At 41.1% G+C, this 20,854-nt stretch overlaps 1 protein-coding gene and 1 long non-coding RNA gene across 2 annotated transcripts; both read right to left on the bottom strand.

Moving 5' to 3' along the window:
- Positions 1-259: 259 nt before the first annotated feature.
- On the bottom strand, positions 260-7,191 carry LOC132836660 (uncharacterized). Its single transcript, XR_009647385.1, has 2 exons — positions 5,864-7,191; positions 260-1,679 (listed from the first exon to the last, which is right to left on the bottom strand). It is a non-coding gene; the product is annotated as an uncharacterized LOC132836660 (long non-coding RNA).
- A 20-nt stretch (positions 7,192-7,211) lies between these two features.
- Positions 7,212-19,782, bottom strand: ccdc97 (coiled-coil domain containing 97). Its single transcript, XM_060856042.1, has 5 exons — positions 19,627-19,782; positions 18,492-19,052; positions 10,341-10,586; positions 9,171-9,300; positions 7,212-7,682 (listed from the first exon to the last, which is right to left on the bottom strand). Exons 1-5 carry the CDS (start codon positions 19,631-19,633, stop codon positions 7,562-7,564), a joined length of 1,065 nt encoding a protein of 354 aa, XP_060712025.1. The 5' UTR covers positions 19,634-19,782; the 3' UTR covers positions 7,212-7,561.
- Positions 19,783-20,854: the final 1,072 nt, after the last annotated feature.

The raw sequence follows: 20,854 nt of genomic DNA, 5'->3' as shown, positions 1-20,854 counted from the left end.
GAATTATTCAAACTCACAGAGATAGCAACACTATTTTCTATACAAGGTTAATTTGTGGATACAAAACTCAACTTCGTTTTATTCTAAACATAAGATCTGAAGATGCTGGAAATCTGAAACAAAAACAAAGATTAATGGAGAGACTCAGCAGATCTGGCAGCATTTGTGGAGAGAAAACAGTTTTAATGATTGCTGTGTGTCCAAAAAAATAAGCTAAAGTCTCATTCTAAAATAAAGTTCATGCTTGAAAATTGAGAAATTGCAATTTCAGAAACATTTTATTTAATCTCTGAAAATTGATACATGTGTAAAACAACATCCTAAACTTTTTCAGCAAGGGAAAACAATATTTGTTTTATGCAACTTGGGAGGATTCAGATGCTGAGCACGGAGTCTGATTTTAACTCCATGCAAGTGGTTAGTTTTAAAGCAGTTCAAATCTCACCCAGTACTGCCACATCTTTGGAAGACAGTATGCCAACAATTCCTGTTGGAAGCAATTTCAACAGAATCTTAACTCTCCTCCACTTCAGAAGGTGGTGATCATTCCTGCAGTGGTCTCAAGGCACTGGCTAGAGTAGGTGACCTCCAAGCTTCACCTCAAAGGCTAGGCTAGAGAATGAGTGTGAATAAATATTTGACTTGGGGGGTGGTGGAGAAAGGGGAGGGGTGGTGTGGAGAGGAGGAAGAATCTGGTATCTAACATCTACTTGCCCGCTTACCGTCCAGGGTTCACCAGATGACAATTAGGAGCAGCTAAATGACCAGTTTATCCTCCCCTTCTCCCGCTCACCCCCAATCTTCTCCATGTTTAAGATCACTCCAGTACTGGAACACAAAGTGGATATTGACAAGATCATTGAACCATTTTTAGTCAATTTACCAAGAAAAAAAAGTGCAGATCCTCATCACAGTGTGCTTCTTCATTGATGCCAAACCTTTTAAATACGTTATCCCAAGACCAGTCAGACTCAATGAGCCAAAGGTTCTTTTCTGTGTTGTATGAATCTAAGTGTTTGACATCCTCAAAGAATCTTCCAATATATGCCACACCTTAGCCCTTCTTCAGTTCTTGTTCCATGGTTTTGGGTATAATTTGTAGTATTTTAGATTTCTTTCTTTTTCCATTCCTGTTTTCTAACAAATCTATACAAAGAACAAAGAAAACTACAGCACGGAACAGGGCCTTCTGCCCTTCAAGCCTGCACCAATCCAGCTCCTCTATCTAAACCTGCTGCCTATTTTATAAAGATCTGTATCCTTTTTGCTCCAATCCCATTCATGTATCGTCTATCATTCCCACCTCCGTTGGCAACACGTTCCAGGCCCCCATCACTCTCTGCATAAAGAACTTTTCACGCATATCTCCCCTAAACCTTTCCCCTCTCACTTTGAACTCATAACCCATAATGGATTCCCCCACTCTGGGAAAAAAACATCTTGCTATCCACCCTGTCTATACCTCTCATGATATTGTAGACCTCAATCAGGTCTCCCTTCAACCTCCGTTTTTCTAATGAAAATAATCCTAATCTATTCAACCACTCTTCATAGCTAGCACCCTCCATACCAGGCAACATCCTCGTAAACCTCCTCTGCACCTTCACCAGAGCATCCACATCCTTTTGGTAATGTGGTAATATAGGAGGTTCCCCATTCACCATCACTTGCAAATCCTACTAAGATGAAAGACAAATTTTAATTCATTTTCAAACTCAGGTATAACCTTATAAGAGACCAAAAAAACCTGCAGATGCTGGAATTCAAAGTAGACAGGCAGGAGGCTGGAAGAACACAGCAAGCCAGGCAGTATTAGGAGGTGCTGAAGTCGATGTTTTGAGCTGAACCCTTCTTTAGGACTGGGGGTGGGTGTGGGGAGAGCTGCAGATAAAGGGGGTGGTGGAGGCAGGGTGGTGATGTGTGGATAGGTGAAGACAGGTAGCAGGCACGGCTTGGTTGGTCATTAGGAGGAATGAATCCGGTCGGTGGCAGGGAGCAGTGGAAGAGAGGTGTGTGGGAAGGGGGGTGGGGGTGGAGTTGGAAAGGGAGTCAGGAGATGAAGAGGGAAGTTATTTGAAATTGGAGAACTCAATGTTGAGTCCTCCAGGTTGTAGGGTGCCCGGGCTGAAGATAAGATGTTGTTCCTCCAATAGGAGCTGCGGTTCAATTTAGCAATGGAGGCCAAGGATGGTCATATCAGAAAGGGAGTGGTTGGGGAATTGAATTTAGCAGTGACTGGGAGGTCCAGTTGGCCCCTGCGGACCTAGCTGCGATGCTCAATAACCATTCTTAACTTTGCTTTCAGTCTCCCCGATTAAGAGGAGACCACACCAGGACCACTTGATGCAGTAAAATAGGTTGGAAGAAAGGCAGGTAAACCTCTGTCTCATCTGAAAGGTCTGTTTGGGACCCTGGATGGAAGTGAGGGGGGTGGTGTACTGGCAGGTTTTGCATTTTTTCTAGTTGCAGGGAAGGTACCTGGGGGTTCGGTGGCGAGAGTGGCATGAACCAAAGACTGTAGGAGGGAAAAATCCTTGAGGAAGGCAAAGAGGGGTGGGAAGGTGAAGACATTCTTGATGTTGGGGTATATTTGGAGTTGGCAGAAGTGTTTGAGGATGATGTGTTGGATGCGGAGACTAGTAGGACGGTAGGTGAGAACAAGGGTGACCTTGTCTTTATTCCATTGGGAGGGAGGGATTTGGAGTAGTGGAATGGGAATTGAGGTGGTGCAGTGGAAGGCTGTCTGGATGATGGAAGGAGGAAAAGCATGTTGTTCAAAATAGGTTGACATCTGGGATGCTCATGAGTGGAATGTCTCCTCATCCAAGCAGATGAGGTGGATATGGAGGAATTGGGAGAATGGGATGACGTTTTTTAGGGTATTGGGTGGGAAGAGGCATAGTCCAGATTCTGTACTTTTGTAGTAGATGACTGTCTGGAGACTGTTGCTGCACATGGAAATGGTGAGGTCAAGAAGTGGGAGAGAGGTGTCCAAGATGGACCAAGTGAATTTGAGGGCAGAGTGGAAGTTGTGGTGAAATCGATGAACTGCTCCAGTTCAGCCTGGGTGCAGGACACTGCATCGATGTAATGGCGGAAGAGTTGGAGCAGTGCCTGTGTAGGTACTGAAGAGGGACTGTTCAATATGGCTGACAAAGAGGCAGGCATAACTGGGGCCCATCCAGGTACCCATGCCACCCCCCGATTTGGAGGAAATGAGAGGAGTTAAAGGAAAAGTTATTGAGGGTGAGGACCAGTTTGGTGAGATGGAGGTGGATATTGGTGGAGAGGTGTGGACCAGTTCAGCGAGGCAGAGAAGGGTACCTTATAAGAGACATACGATGCAATACATTAATAAATTAATCCTCAGCATGATTGAGCTACACAAATGAATTGACAGAAAAGGAATCCATCATGAGGGAACTTTTTAAAAGTTTGTTTACAAAGAGAAAATCACTCCCAGGACATGGACTTTGTGAGTAAAGCCAACATTTCCACTTGTTTCTCATTGCCCGAGACAGTAGTCATAGTATTCAGTCTTGAACTGTTAGTAAAGGACAGTCCCATTAGTTTGAAAGCTATTAAATGCCACTCCCTTATTCAAAAAGGGAGTGCACAGAAACTGGGAAACTAAACGTCAATTACTTTGACATCTGTCACAGAGGAAATGCTCAAAGCAATTACTAAAGTTGTAGGAGAGCACTAGGCTAAGAATAAGGTGGTCATGTCAACGGAGTTTTATGAAAATGAATTCATGTGTGTCCAATCCACTGGACTTCTTTGATTGGTAACACATGCTGTGGGTAAAGGGAATGACTGGATGTACTGTACTTGATTTCCAGGAGACCTCTGATAAAATGCCACATCAAACATTATTGTGGAAAATACATGTTTATGGGGTAGCACATTAGTATAGGTAAATATTAGCTCGTGAACAGGATATGCAATAGGCATGATTTGTGTCTTTTTCAGGTTGGCAATGTGTAATGAGTGTGTATCACAGGGATCAGTGCTGGGCCCTCAATTTTTTACAATTTATAAAAGTGGTTTAGATGAAGTGATGGAAGGTACAGTTGCCAAATTTGCAAACAATACAATGATAGACAGGAATACTTGTTGTAAAGAGAACATAAGGCAGCCACAAAAAAAAATGCAGACAGGCTAAGTGAGTGGGCAATGATGTGGCAAAGGAATATAATGAAGTAATTGTGAAATTACCAATTTTTGCATAAAGAAATTTTTAAAATGTGTATTATCTCAATGATGAGATATTGCAGAGTTCTGAGATGCAGAGGGATCTGGATGTCTTTGTTCATAAATCATAAAAAGATTAGTGTACAAGTACATTGAGTAATTAGGAAAGTTAATACAATGTTATCACATACCAGGGGAAATTGAATACTTCAGTTTAGAGGACACTAATGAGTATCGTGCACAATGTTGGTGCCTTATTTAATGAAAGATATAAATTTATTACAGGAAGTTCAGCAAAGGTTTTTTCGGGTGGGGGTGATTTGTCTTACGAGGAAAAGATGGACAGACTAGGCTTTTCTCTGCTGGAGCTTAGAAGAGAGGTGATTTTATTGAAACACGTAAGGTTCTGAAGGTTCCTCACAGAGTAGATGTGGAAAGGATGTTTCCTGTAATGGGAGAATCTAGAACTAGGGTTCACTGTTTAAAAATCAGGATGGCCCATTTATATAAAGGATGACACAATTTTTTTTCTGTCACAGAGACAAGTCTCTGGAGCTCTCTTCCTCAAAGTGCAATAAAAGCAGGATTCTCGAATATTTTTAAAGGCAAGAATAGATAGATTCTTACTAAGCAATGCAATGAAAGATTATCAGAAGTAGACGGTAATGTGGGTTTGAAGCTACAATCAGATGAGCACGATCTTGTGGAATGGGGGAGCAGGCACGCGGGGCTGAATGTATATAATCATATGTTTCATACAGAAGATGGGTTAAGCTTTCAAAATATCAAGTATACGGTAAATGGAGGGAAACTATTTCCTATAGTTCAGAGGTCCAGGAGCACAGTATAAGAATTGTAGCCAATTCTTTCAGAAATGAAATCAGGAACCACTTCTACACACAAAAACTGGTAGGGGTTCAGAACTCTCCTCTGTGAACAATTAATGCTAGATCACTTGTTAATTTGAAAAATTACACATGGTGAGCTCCATATCCGTGGAATCGTTTTCCACTGTTTCAGTTACCTGCAGTCTACTGCGGCCGAAACATATTATAGGGAATGTTCTGGGACCAGGAGGCTGCTGGGAAGGTATATTTCCCACTTAAATGAATGGGTTCACTCGGACTTCCAGGGTTGGTCCTGGGATGTATCCCCCATGGGTACGGGGTGAGGGGGGGGAACTACTGTATTAATAGGTTTTGATAACCAAAGGTATTAAATGATACAGGGCAAAGGCAGGTGTGGTGAATTAGGACGTAGATCAGCCACAATTTCATTACAGGGCAGAACATGTTTCAGGGACTGAATGGCCTCTTCCTGTTCATGTGTCTTCCTTGCCCACTTCAGAGGATGGTTAGGAGTCATTAAAATTGGTGTGGCACTGCAGTCAGATAAAGATCCAGACCCAGTTCCCTCGCTAAAAGTGAATCAGTTGGATTTTCAGTGAAAGTTGACAAATATGGGCCAGTTACTTTCATATTTTGAAAAATTTAATTCAAATTCTCAAACTGCCATGGTGGAATGTGAACACTCACCCTCTGGATTATTAGTCCAGTAACACAACCACCACACAATCAAACCCTATCATTTGAAGGTGGCCACTCCTTCCTTGATTACTGAGCAAATAATCTCCAGTTTTTAAAAGAAAACAGGACAATGAAAGCAATACCTAAGCTCCAATTGGCTTCCCAATTCTGTAAACAGTAGTTAAGCTGGGGAGAAACTGCAACAACATGAATAATAATATGTAAAGCATTTAATGAAAGATTTTCAAGTTCTTCAATTGACTTATAATAGTTTAAAAAACAGATTGTAATGCTAATTCTGTCCAGCACATTGCTAGATATGAAAACAGAGTTGGGAAGTTGGAGATGAAAACTGAATACCAGGACAGTGAGAGTCTCAAAGAAACAAGATATTGTTTCAGCTAAGACACCAAAAAGTTACCAGCAAATCAGAGTTGTGTTTTTCCTGTAAAAGGAACTGCCAAACAGGTGAGGGTACACTGCCCAAAACCCTCTGGTAATATTGGGTGTGTGTGTGTGTGTGTGTGTGTGTGTGTGTGTGTGTGTATCTAAGTAAGTCTTTCCAACATCATCCTAACTGTGTATAAGAGAGATAGTGTGCTATGCCAGGAGAGTCTGATGCATTTCAGCCAGGCACAGTAGTGTGTGTCATGGCATCACAACGTCACATCACAGGCTGCCTACCCTTCTGTACTCTTCACACAGTTTATTAGTAAGGACACACTCAATAAGGAACTCATTCATGTGGACCAAAACTCCCTGGGTTCAATCCTCACACTAAACTGAGTTATCAGACCTCAGCTGGGCCAGGGCACCAGTAGGTCGACTACAAAAAGAAACATAAGTTTTCAACACTGCTCACCACCGAATAATCCCTGCTGGAAACTGCATTTGCAAATGTTAAGTCGGGGTGTCCTAGGTCAAGCTGCATGTGGATATTCTAACACCTGGAAATAATCACCTCCAGGTTAGCGCGTACCCAGGAGGCTATATCCCAACACGAGTTAGTGTCTTCACAGGAATAGTACATGGATTTTTTTCAAAAAACCTTTGTCCAGATTATTTTTTTCTACATTTTTCAGAACATACTTGAGGGAACTAGCTTATAGATGTCACTGAGTTTAAAAGTGTCAGAGTTGTCCTTATTTTAGCATTAAACAAGCAAGTTTTATGATTACCCTATGCTTTCAATTCACATGTAATACAGATGGGATACTCAGTGTGGAGAGCCCCATCAAACATTCACGTTTAACAAACAGAGAGCATGAGAGTTCAATTTGGAAAAATAAAAGCTGACTGGTTTTAGTGCCTGTGCAGAAGGTGCAGGATCCAATCCTACTATCTCTTCAGGGGACGAAGAATTAAACCCAGAAGCAAGGCTCAGTTGATCTGTAGGTGCTGAGAGTGTGTTGCTGAAAAAGCACAGCAGGTCAGGCAGCATCCGAGGAGCAGGAAAATTGACGTTTCGGGCTGGAGCCCAAAACGTCAATTTTCCTGCTCCTCGGATGCTGCCTGACCTGCTGTGCTTTTCCAGCAACATACTCAACTCTGATCTCCAGCATCTGAGAACTCATGGTCTCCTGGTTGATCTGTTGGTGCTCTGAGCCATTGTGGGAATCTGTTTGTCGTCTGACAGCAGTTTCGGTTTCATCCTCCTTTGTACATGAAACTTAAAAAAAAAATTTGATTTCAGCACAATAGAAACGGGCCAATTAAACTGACATTAAAAATAGGAAGAAGAAATTCTTTTATGACATGCACAAAACAAATCGGTTGGTCACCAACATTCTCCTTTGGAAATGTTGTAAAATCTAAAAAAAAACAGATAAATTGAAGAATGTTTAATCCTTGTCCATCTCTATATCTTCAACTTCCACTGGCTCCTCCTCGTCAAAGTATCTCTCCTCTTCATCACGATTTATGATGTCAAGGTTGTCAAAATCCGGGTTGTCATCAACAGCACTGAAAGGAGAATGGGCCTTAAATAACAGGAAGTGTAACAGTGATTTCCTAATCAGAGTCTGCTTATGTTTCTCTAAACAGCAAAAAAAAATCCTGGTTTGAGGTGTACGTGTGGGGTTTGTGAGAGAGAGAGAGAGAGAGAGAGAGCGCGCGTGCGTTTACGTTCACGCGAGGGTGGGTGGGGGAGGGGGTGTGTTTTGTGGGGTGGGGGTGTGTCTGGTGGAGTGGAGGGGATGTGGGATGGGTCTGGGGTGGGGCTGGGTGTGTGTGTGTGAGATGATGGTGTGTGGGGGTGTGGGGGAGTGTGTATGGGAGGGGGGGTTGTGTGCATGCATATGCAGTGTGTGTGCGCATGTTGGTTGAGAGAGCCATACTCCGCCAGCTGGTGCAAATGGCTATTCCTCCCGCCTGAAACCGCATAGCAAATAATGGGAAACATGGAAAGAAAGAACTTGAATTTATATAGCAACCTCAAGATGTCCAAACAGCTTTACTGTTACCAATTATCTTTTGAAATGGTGGCCAATTTGCAAACATTAAGCTCTCACAGCAATGTGCTAAACATTAAATGCCTATTATTGCAACTGACAGCTAAACATCGATCCTAGATACCAGACACAAGATGAGCCTTTCTCAAAATAGTGTCATAGGATATTTTAGATACATACCCCCCAAAAAAATCTTTCGTATTACATCTCACCTGAAAAGTGGCGCTTTTAGCAGCGCAGCACTCTGTCAATACTGCAGTGGAATGTCACTGTTGAACTCACAACCCTTCTGAGTCAGAGGTAAGAACGCTACCTACTAAACTGCAGCTGACTCACTGCTTATTTAACATTGAAACAACCCAAAGTGCTTAAAGGCAATGAGGATGCCGAGTCAATTACCAATTTACATTGTTGCTGCAGCAGTAAAATGATATACAGTTTCATGTTAGTTCATCTAAAAGATTACTTTCAAGGTCTCGACAAGAGTAACAAAATCTGACAAGCATTTTGAAAAAATGGCCAGGAGTGCACTGGGATAACAAATAATAATGTTTTTATAAATTTAGGCTCAGAGCCATTCTTATTCTGCTGGATTTAATGGATGAAGTCAAAAGAATAACAGTTAGGAAAGAATAAATTTGGTTTTCATAAACTTGTAGATGGTATGAAAAAAGGAGTATTGAACAATTTTGAACTTGGAATGAGACCATAAGGCAAGATTTCAACAAAGAAGAAGAGGGTGTAGATCTTAGTCAGTGAGGGAAAAATTTAGAGCTAATATTAAATATTTGGTATCAACATAAAGAGCTGTGATTGGCTATGGCAATGAAAAGCCTTAATCCGGAAGAGTAATATTGTTGGGAAAGAGGAACACAGTTGGATCAACGTGTTTGGTTTAACATGGGATTGCTGTTTCAAAGAACTGGCACTGATGTAAGGGGCTGAATGGCTGCTTTCTGTACTGTCGGTTTCAACTTGTATACTTGTGTTTGATAACTACCTGTAATCAAAGTCACTGTCTTCCCCATCCAGAAAGCGCTGGTACATGCGGCTCACAAATTCTTCCCTCAGCATACTCCTCTCATCGTCACTGGGTATCCAGTCTGCAGCTTTAGACTCCGTGTCGTCATCTAGATGGAGTCAGGAGCATCAGTGACACTGTTCAAAATTTACATTTTATTTTTTAAGTTTGTCAATGGATGTGGGTGTTAATGGCAGGGCCAGCATTGATTACCAATCTCTAATTGCCCTTTACTGAGTGATTTCCTCAGTCAGTTCAGAGGGCAGATGAGAGTCAATGAGATTACGGTGGGTCTGGAGTCACACTAGACTGGGAAAGATTTCCCTTCCCTAAACGACATGAGTGAACTGTTCGGGATTTATGGTCATCATCATCAATTTTAATTTTCCTTTTAATTGCACATTGGGAGGTGATGGGATTATCTCTAGCCTATTAATCCAGAAAATCAGCTCATGTTCTGAATACCCAGGTTTGAATCCCGCCACGGCAGATAGTGAAATTTTATTTAATACAAAATTGGAATTAAGAGTCTAATGTTGACGATGAAACTTTTGTCAACTGCCAGAAACCCCATCTGGTTCACCACTGTCCTTTAGGGATGGAAATCTGCCATCCTTACCTGGTGTGGCCTACACGTGACTCCAGACCCACAGTAAGACGCTGAGGGATGGGCAATACATGCTGGCCCAGCCAGTGACAACCATATCCCGTGAGTGAAGTAAAAGAAATAATTCATGGAATTTAATCTCCTTATGCTGCAGTAATGTGGTTTGAACTAGTGTCTTTGGGTCAGTAGTCCAGGTGTCTGAAACACTATTCTAGTAATACCATCATTATGCTTTGCTACTCTCAGTTTGATGTTCATACCCCAAATCTAAGGAATGAAAATTCAAAGTGAGTCAGTTGCTCTTCAATAAAGAAACCTCAATAAAAATAGGATCACACTGTGATGTGAAGTATCCTCACATTCAAATAGCCTGTCAACAGTTTTATGTGGACTGAACATATGATGAGTGGCCTCTTGGGCTGGATAATAGAAAGCAATAACAGTTCCTGACTTCAGTTGAAAAAAAAGAGAGAGAAAATGTTAGTGACATTCTAATGTTTAGTCTTGTTATCCTGCAGAATAACCGAGAGACAGAAACGTACCTTCCTCCTCATCGTCCTCTTCCTCTTCCACACAGGCATCTTCCCTTTCCTGTTGCCACTGTAGCCTTTCCTGGACAATTTTCTCCTGATAAGTGCTCATCAACAGGTCAGACAAACACATGGCATTGCTCAGGTTTTTGCTGTTCTCAGCCAATAGCTCCTCCTCTGTCATGTACTGTCTAATGTACTGCTGGTACAACAAAGGATCTCGAGTTCGCATCTGCTCATCACTGAAATACTCCCCATCTGTAGGGAAAGACAAAGCAAAGACATCAATTGGTACATTCTTGAGTAAGTGCAACACAGAATCCAGGCTTGCTCGCTCACTCTCACGCACACACAGCACTGAGGAGGTGCTGCACTGTTGGAGGCATTGTCAGTTGAATCAGACACTAAATTGAGGTCCTGTCTGCCCTCTCAGATGGACAAAAAAGATTCCAAAGTTCTACTTTGAACATGTTCATGGGAGTTCTCCCCAATCTTTAATAACATCACTAAATAAGGTATAGATAAGGTGAATATCTTCGAGGAGAAAGTGAGGACTGCAGATGCAGGAGATCAGAGCTGAAAATGTGTTGCTGGAAAAGCGCAGCAGGTCATTTCCTGAAGAAGGGCTCATGCCCAAAACGTCGATTCTCCTGTTCCTTGGATGCTACCTGACCTGCTGCATTTTTCCAGCAACACATTTTCAGCATAGATAAGGTGAATGACAAGTTTCTTTTCTCTAGGATGGGGGATTTCAAAACTAGGGGCACATTTTTAGGGCGAGGAGAAATATTTAAAAAGGACATGAGAGACCATTTTTTTCTGTGTGTGGAATGAATATCCAGAGGATGTGGCCACAGTTACAACATTTAAAAGACGTTTGGATAAGTTCATGAATAAGAAATGTTTGGAAGGATATGGGCCAAGCGAAGGCAGGTGGGACCAGTTTCGTTTGGGATTATGGTTAGCATGGACTAGTTGGACCACAGGGTCTGTTTCCATACTGAATGACACTATAAAACTCATTCTCTGGTTATTTACTACCCTGCTGGCGGTTGGAACTTGCTGTGTACAAACTGGATACTGGATTTGCAAAACTCCACAAGTACTTCAATGGCTGCAAAGCACTTTGGGACATCCTGAGGTAATGGACATCACTACAGTAGCACAAGGTCTGTCCTCTCCATTCAGGAGACAAAAATGCGGCAGGGTGGCTGAGCGGATCAGCACTGCTGTCTCACAATGCCAGAGACCCAGGTTCAATTCCCACCTCGGGCGACTGTCTATGTGGAGTTTACACATTCTCCCGGTGTGTGCGTGGGTTTCCTCCCACAATCCAAAGATGTGCAGATTAGGTGAATTGGCCATGCTAAACTGCCCACAATGTTAGGTACAATAGTCAGGGGTAAATGTAGGGGAATAGGTCTGGGTGGGTTACTGTTCAGAGGGTCAGTGTGGACTTGTTTCCATACTGTAGGTAATCCAATCTAAAAGGAAAGCTGCAAAAATGTTCAAGACCCCCGCATTAAAATCTCAATTTAGTCTGTTATACCCTTGAACGTCTTATGAATTCTATGAATGTAAAATTAAATGTCACATATTTAGGCAGGATAGTCGGGGGGGGGTGCGGTCTGATGATTTTTACTGGTCAAGCCAGGGTTACACTGTATATACATGAATGTATGGAGTGTAGATGATAAAAAATTGAGGAGTTAAAGACACAGATTGTAGTGTGGGATAAAGATGATGTTGCGGTGATAATGGATGCCTGGATTAAGGAAGGACAGACCTGTGTCTTAAATATTCCTGATTATGTGTTCAGAAAAGAAAACAGAGGAAAAAGGAGCAGGGATGGTGTTTTTGATTAAGGAGAGTTTCACAATACTGGAGAAAGATAATGTTTCAAAAGGTTCAAGAACAGAATCGACTTGGTTTGAGCTAAAGAATAAGAAAGATGCTCAGTGTAATGTAGAGAATATCAGTCGGTGGGAAGGATATAGAGGAATGATATGGCTGAATATTTTGCATCTAGCTTTAACTGTGAAACAGATACTGCCTAAGTCCTGGTGACAGAGGAGGAAATCGGTCAATCAGAAGGGTTTAAAATTGATAAGCTGTCGGTCCTTTTAAGTTCTTAAGGAATAGGGCTGGGTTAGATATATCCAAGAATATTGAAAGAAGTGAGATTGGAAATTCCATCAATAATTTTTTACTCTTCCCTGGATTCGGTGGGGAGCTGTGGTGCTGATGGTTTGAGAATTGTAAACATTATGTTCAAATTGAGGTAAAGATGAGCCCAGCAATTACAGACCAGTCAGTTTCACTTCTGCAGTGGGGAAACTTATAGAAGAAATATTAATGATAGAATTAATAGTCACATGGAAAAACGTAGAGTGATTCGGAAGAGTCAGCATGGATATGTTCGGGGCAAGTTGGACTGTGAGGTGACAGAGACGATAGTTTGATGAGGGGGAAAGCTGTGGTCTACAAGGTGGACTTTCAAAACGTTTTTGATACAGTGTTATACATTACACTGTGAGGAAAAAAAAAGGACAGTAGCAATGGAAATACACAACTGACTGTTGGGTAGGAAGCAGACAGTAACGGCTAATAGAAAATTTTCAGATTAGAACCTTTTTAGTGGAATTCCCCAGAGATCGGTATTGAGACCCTTGTTTTTCTAGAAGATCCCATTGTGCAGTGGACAATTTTAAAATTTATGGGTGTCATGAAATGAGAGAGAACTGGCCTTGAGGAAGGCAGTGTAAAACCACAAAAGGATATTAACAAGTTGGTGGTGTGGGCAGAATAGTGGCTAATGAAACTCAATAGAGAGTGTGGACAGTGATGGACTTTGATACAAAATAAGGGGTACTATTCTAAACGATGCGTAGGAGCTGAGAGACCTTAGTGTACGTATACATAAGTCTGTATCAGAGGCAGGACAGGTCGAGTGAGCCATTAATAAATCATAAAGTATTGTAGGTTTCATAACTAGAGACATTAAATACAAGATCAGGGAGGTTATGATTAACTTATATAAGAACATATACGAGATATATCATCACAAAAATTATTAAGTAATTGAATTTGTTGAATGTAAGGGTAATCCAACTTTCAGAAAAGGAGAAAATATACAAGTAGGTGAAATAGTCTCCTGATTTAGGCCAAGGAGTGCTCAAGGAAAGGTGCAAAAGATGATTTAAAAAAAAGACTCTAACAATTTTTGCCAGAGTACAGAAGGCCAAGAAGAAGTGTAATGGATTTTTCTTCAATTACTCAATGGTTTCATTGGGAAAAGATTCTCTCTTCTGACTAATGAGTCATTGATGATAAAGGATGAATCAATTTTAAATTATCACAAGAAAGAGAAGTTACGAGAAATTTCTCTAGTTAGAGGGTTGTTGGAGCATTGAGATGTTTTGTCGCAGAGATTAGTTGAGGCATAGACCATTGCACCTTTAAGCGAAAAGTAAAGGGCTGAGATTTCCTCCAGGTCCACAACCCTTCAAGAATATCTCTATTCTTCCAATTCTGCCCTCTAGTACATTCCTAATTATAATTGCTCCTTCACTGGCCTCAGTTGTACCTTCTGCTGCATAGACTCTAAAACTCGAGAACTGGCACTTTAAACCCTCTGTCTCTCTCTTCCTTAAAGCTCTTTAAAACCTACTTCTTTCACCAAACCTTTTGGTCACCTAGTATCTTCTTGCATTGCCGAGTGTCAAATCTTGTTTGATAATCACCCTTGTAAAGAACAATAAAGCAATCTATGACATTAAAGGAATTGCTATATGAAGTTAGGTGGCTCAGTGGTTAGCACTGGTGCCTCACAGTGCCAGGGACCTGGGTGTGTGATTCCAGCCTCAGGCGACCATTTGGCAGGATGGTGGTTCAGTGATTAGCACTGTTGCCCACAGCACCAGGGTCCCAGGTTCGATTCCAGCCTCGGGTGACTGTCTGTGTGGAGTTTGCACATTCTCCCCACGTCTGCGTGGGTTTCCTCCCACAGTCCAAAGATGAGCAGGTCAGGTGAATTGGCCATGCTAAATTGCGCAATAGTGTTAGGTGCATTAGTCAGAGTGAAATAGGTCTGGGTGGGTTACTCTTTGGAGGGTCGGTGTGGACTGGTTGGGTTGAAGGGCCTGTTTCCATGCTGTAGAGAATCTAATCTGAACCTCAGTGTGAAAAATTATTTAAATCGTGATATATTGGGATGTACAAGGGGATCTGGATGTCCTTGTACACCAGTGAATGAAAGTAGACAGGCAGGTTCAACAAGCAACTGGGAAGGCAAATGATTATTGGCCTTCACTGCAAGAGAAATTAGTTCAGAAGTAAGGATGTCTTACTGCAGTTAGCCATAGCCATGAAGAGATTGCATCTGGAGCACTGCATGCAGGTTTAATCTCCCCACCCATGAAAGGGCATGCTTGCCTTAGATGAAATGCGAAAGAGGTTGACTAGGCTGATACCAGGGTTAGCATGAATGTTCAGAGTTTAGAAGGATGAGAGGGGATCTGACTGAACATACAAACCTCTAACATGGCTGGACTAACTAGACACAGGAAGGATGTTTTTCCTGGCCACAGTCTCAGGATATGGGTTGGGCCATTTAAACCTTCTACACTCAAAGGAAGATTGGGACATTCAACCTCAGAAGGCTGTGGAGGCCAAGTAATGAATATATTCAAGAAATGGATACATAAATGTTTGGATTTTAAAAGCATCAAGGCATTGGGGAGAGAATATGGCATTGATACTGAGCATAGCCATTATCATATTGAATGGTGAAGCAGGCTTGAAGGGTTGAATGGCCTTCGTCTGCTTCTAGTTTCTCTAATGCATGTTGTTGCTGAAACAGAGGAAGATATCAGGGTTTTGGTGAGGTACAAATGACCTAGGAGCATGAACAAGCCATTCAGCTCCTTAGGCCTGTCCATTCAATGAGATTGTGACCTTAACTGCACATTCTTGCCTATCTACAACATCCTCTGATTCACTTGTTACTTAAGAATTTATCTAGCTCAAGGGAACAGGACTGTTAGACTGCTGTATGAGTCAGCACACATAACAGACCATGCAAGTCCCTTCTGTGCAGGGAACGTTCTGCAATTAATACCGTAGGGAAAATGCAAGTGGGAAGAAATTGTTGTGGTTATTTATGAAGACAAGAAAACAAATTTGTCCATTTCTTCCATTTAGCAGCTTGTTATATCCAAGCATAAAAGCAAATTACTGCTGATGCTGGAATCTGAAACCAAAGAAGAGAAAATGCTGGAAAATCTCAGCAAGTCTTGCAGCACCTGTAAGGAGAGAAAAGAGCTGATGTTTCGAGTCTAACTGACACGAAACGTCAGCTCTTTTCTCTCCTTACAGATACTGCAAGACTTGTTGAGATTTTCCAGCATTTTCTCTTCTTTTGTTATAACCAAGTACTGGGAAAGGTGAAGTTGTTTCTTGGGCGAGACCACTGCCAACTCAATAAAACAAATATAGAGAGGAGGAATATATTAATTAAGTTTTTTCTTCTGTTCTGGTAAGTTATATTTTTTTTTAGAAGAACAAGATTGGAAAGACAAAGTACATCAAAATTGGGATGTTAGACACAAAAGGATTACAATCTGTTTCTAACAGTGCATGAAGAGAACTATCCGGATAGATTCAATCAATTAGATTATTTATAAATCACCATGTAACAGGAGCCAACATAAAACAAGAAGCTACAACGTCATGTGCTCACATTCGACATTTAGTTTTGATTCCAGCCCACAGAACGAGATAAATTTCTTCCTTTTTCTGTTAACAACAAGGGTGTCAATATAAAGAAGGAATTTAATCTCTGTTTTTACTGGATACAAACCTACAGCAATAAAACTTACAATTGTTTGATACAACACTAGCAGGCTCACTCAAAAAGCTTGAGTGAGAAATATTGATGAGACGGATTAGAGGGAGCAGGCTGTGCTCTATGTTAATGCTCGACAAAAATACAAAACAAGCTTCTGAACAATGGCACTATTTACAGACTAACACAAAAACAGAATACTGGGGATGTTGAAAATCTGAAATAAAACAGAAAATACTGGAAACACCAGCAGGATTGACAATATCTGTGGAAAGAGAAAGAGTTAACATTTCAGGCCTAGGACCTTTTCATCAGAACTTGTTCTTTACTTGAAAGTATAAAACAAAAAAAATTAAATTCACGTGATACATACTGTTGCAAATGTATGGGTCAAGCTGAAGATTTGTGTATCTTGAACACCTTTGATAATTTTATCTGTTACATTTCACTTTGGCTTCACATTTCTTTGAAAGGATTTTTGAAGTAAGACCTGGTGACACGGTGGTTAGCACTGCTGCCTCTCAGCGCCAGGGACCTGGGTTCGATTCCAGCCCTGGGCGACTGTCTGTGTGGAGTTTGCACATTCTCTATGTCTGCGTGGGTTTCCTCCCACAATCCAAAGATATGCAGGTTAGGTACGTTTGGGCATGTCAAATTGCCCAATGTGTAGGTTAGGTGCATTAGTCAGGGGTAAATGTAAAGTCATAGCGTAGGGGAATGGGTCTGTGAGGGTTACTCTTCGGAGGGTCAGGGTGGACTCGTTGGGCCGAAGGGACTGTTTCCACACTGTAGAGATTTTATGATTCCATGGATTATGTCACTGGCACAAAACCAGGTCATCCAGCTGTGGGAAATATGCCAGCAATATGCACCATGAAAGGGCAAGAGTGGGGTCAGTGCCCATACTAAATCACATGGAACGTTTGCTGCTTTACACAAACCATCAGGGAGCTCCTGGCCTTCTATCTGTGCTGTAACCAAGACCACATTTGTTTCTCCACTGCAACATCTGACTTCACCCTGACGCAGCTCATCTGCTGCCCTTGCCCTCATCCATGCTTCTGTTACTTCTAGCTTCGATGACGCCTGATGAGCCTCCCAGATTCTCTCCTCTATTAACATGAGCTCATTCAAACTTTGCTGCTTGTGCCTTAAATTGCACCAATTCCTGGTTCCCCATCATTGATCGATCTACACTGGAACCTAATCAACAAGATTTAATTTTAAAATGTGTGTCTTTGTTCTCAAATCTCTCCATGGCTGTGCCCACCCTAGTCTGTAACTTCCTTCAGACCCATTACCTTCCAAAGTATGTTGTGTTCAGCTTCCTGGCCTCAAGCTCTGCAATTTCCTCCCTAAACTCTCTGGCCCTATACCTCACTTTACTCCTTCAAGATACTCCCTAAAATCCACCTCTTTGTCAAGGTTTTTGGTCATCTTATTTAATATCTCCTAATATTGCTCAGTGTCATACATTGCTTTATAATGCTACTGTGAAACACCTTTGGACTGCTAATTGCATTAAAGGTACTTTATAAATATAAGTTCATAATTTTGATTAATCACAGCCACAGCTGGAGTTGGGTCACATTGCTAATGGGACAAAGAATATATCATCCAGCTTAAGCCAACATTAAGACTTTCCTACTGGAAAATGAAGATTTGATTAATTGAGATGGGATAAGTTAATTTTGATAGACCAACACAATCAACTCCTTTAAGGGAACAGTAAAGGGGCAGCAACACAGTCTCAGTGGTTAGCACTGCTGTCTCACAGCTCCAGGATCAAATTACAATCTCAGGAGACTATCTGTGTGGAGTTTGCACGTTCTCCTCGTGTCTGCATGGGTTTTCTCTGGGTGCTCCGGTTTCCTCCCACAATCACAAAGATGTGCAAGTCTGGTGAATTGGCCATGGTAAATTGTCCACAGTGTTCAGGGATGTGTAGGTTAGGTGCATGAGTCGGGGTAAAGGTAGGGGAATGGGTATTGGTGGGATACTGTTCCAAGAATCGGTGTGGACTAGTTGGGCCAAAAGGCCTGTTTCCACAGTAGGGATTCTAATTCTAGTAAGAAAAACCCTGATCCAAACAAATTAAAAGCTCAAAAGTAACAATATTTCAACTAAATCTTGCTTTCAGCATACTGCAATCAGATGTGATGTGGTTCATGGCTGAATTACGCTTTCATTTTTCATTGTCTGGTGTGACAACATTTTGGGAAAGTACAAGGGGGAAAAAAAAACTATCACTAGCAAAAGGCAGCAGCTTCCTAAAAGTGGGGTGAAAACAAAATACCAAATACCATGTTAGACATCACCTTTAATCAGCTGCTGCAGGGCCGCGTACCTCTTGTTGCGAACATTTGTTCGGGCAGTTTTCTTCTTGGAAGACTTCCTAATTTCATTACTGTAAAAAGTAACTTCGTAGTTTTCAGCCAAATGGTTGAAACAGACAAGATGCTCTTCTTTGATGATTTTGTGAAAACGTTCGAGGAACACCACTGGCTTACACCAGAAAAGATCCTTGATGATATCCAATTTCTGGTCATACATAAGATCAGGCTCGTCCTTCTGCTGGCTTTTGATCTGTGCTTTGCTACTGGCAATCGTATGAAACATGCTGTTCAGTGAAGCATTCATAGCATCTTCCTGCTGCTCGTCATGGAGCTTATTCATCAGTCTGGCAGTGTCGTCAATCTCCCATGGCGAGGTAGGAACAGAGGATTTGATCTGTTCCTCAACCACACTTGGTGAGACATGACCCTCAGTAGAGATTATGGGCATCCCCTCCACCTGTGCACTGGCCTCCTGAGTGGCAATGTCTGCAGAAGGATCACTCACTTTTGGAACATCTTGTAACAGATCTTGTGTTTGTGAGCCTATGAATAATAATATTTCACATGAATTATACTGTTCTTATCCTTAAGAGATTTAAAACACAGCAGAAGGCCATTCAGCCCTTCATGTTTACAAAATCCTTACCAGAGCAGAACAGAATGCTGATGGAAGGCTGTTTGTGAAATGAATAATGCATTTCTTTTCCAATCCTATCCAGCAACATGTGCATTTTTTTTAAATTTAGATTTCCAGCATTGCATATTTTCTTCAAATATTTTATTGGATTTATTTTTAAGCTATGCTTTCTAAATCACAGTCCTAGCATTTCTAATGGTTGATATAAACACTCATAATAGCATTAAAACAATTATAATTTGACTGTAATTTTACTGGGTGTAAGGTGAAAAACTAAATATTCTGATGATGGGGGGGGGGAGAAGAGAAAAGAATTGGTTTGTGCAACAGTCTGACTGAAAATAATTTTGCAAAAACCTGGTAATTCTTTAATTAATTAAAACTGGATTTTAGATTAAGCCTCAGGTTTGGAAGTTCAGGCTGTGAAGGCCTCAATGTCCTGAAGCTTCTTCATCCGGTGATTGTTATTCAATGTTTTACCTTCCATCCTTTTCGAAAAGTCTTCCCGATCCTTCGCTTTACATTTCACACACAGTCACCTCCATTTTTATCTTGCGTTGAGTATTTGTCGAGAGATATTTTAACACAAACATTTACAAACCAGAACGGACCAGTTCCGACCTTAAACAGGGTCCGATTTCAGGGAAACCACGGGTCTAAAGTTCCGCCCTGTCTACAGCCCAGGAAAACAATAAACATTACCTCTGCTCTTCATAATAATTCACAATATAATTGGTTCATGAGGGATTATTAAGTTGACGGGTGAATTATTTGAAATAAACATAACTTCTCTTCGTTTGATTTTAACATGAGCCATATATTTTTTGGTTTTAAATAGCTGAAGCTCAATAGTTGTGATGCGGATTTTTTTTATTTTATGAGAAATAAGAGGTGTTGTATGCTCCAGTGAAGTTAATATAACCTCATTTTTCTCAAACCTCCACAGCCAAGGCCTGTGGCAGAATTAATAATTCTAGACTCAAAACATTAACTGTATTCTCTCTCCACAGATGCTGCTAGAACAGTTAGGTTTCTCTAGCTTTTTTTTTATTCTTTCAGAGCTCCGGCATCTACTGTATTTTTACTTTGTTTTAATGAGAAACATTTGTATAGTTTGACAATTTGAAACAGAATAGTTACGTATAGCCCCAAGGAAAGCAATTTAGTTCACTCTGTCCACATTGGATCAACTGTGGTGAACCAACGTCCTTGTTTTTTCACTGTAGCCTTGATTGGATATTTATTTTCAAATAATTATTTGATACTCTTTTGAAAACTACCCTTACCATGGTCTCAGATAGTACAAACCGTTTACTGTATAGAAAATATTTTTTCTTATGTCTGATTTGTTGCCATTTACCTTGAATTGTATCTTCTGGTACTCAAGCCTTCTGCTAATGGAAACAATTTGTCCTTATCTACTCTGGATCTCTCATTATTTTGATGCTCCTCTCAACCTTCTGTCTCGAATGAGGCTTGTTTCTTTAATCAATTCTCATTTCTAAAGTGTGCCATCACCAGAACCATTTTAAGTATTTTCAATATCTTCTCTAGTCTCTTCACACCATTTCCAAAGTGTGGTGACAGTGTGTATTAAGATATTTAAAGTCCTTAACTATAACTACTCTATAGCTTTTGCATTTACTTGCAAATTTGTTCCTCAATATCTTTCCCACGAATATGTAGCCCATATGATACACTCAGTAGT

This window comes from Hemiscyllium ocellatum, chromosome 47 (assembly GCF_020745735.1).
Source record: "Hemiscyllium ocellatum isolate sHemOce1 chromosome 47, sHemOce1.pat.X.cur, whole genome shotgun sequence".
Taxonomy (NCBI): domain Eukaryota; kingdom Metazoa; phylum Chordata; class Chondrichthyes; order Orectolobiformes; family Hemiscylliidae; genus Hemiscyllium; species Hemiscyllium ocellatum.
The sequence above is the reverse complement of the archived record's forward strand: the minus strand, read 5'-3'. Positions and strand labels throughout refer to the sequence as shown.

Coding starts and splice junctions, on each gene's coding strand:
- ccdc97 (XM_060856042.1), bottom strand. Junction 10,587..18,491: donor CCTGCAGCAGCTGATTAAAG/GTGATGTCTAAC, acceptor CTTTCCCTACAG/ATGGGGAGTATTTCAGTGAT. Junction 7,683..9,170: donor GACAGTGACTTTGATTACAG/GTAGTTATCAAA, acceptor TTCTCCTTTCAG/TGCTGTTGATGACAACCCGG.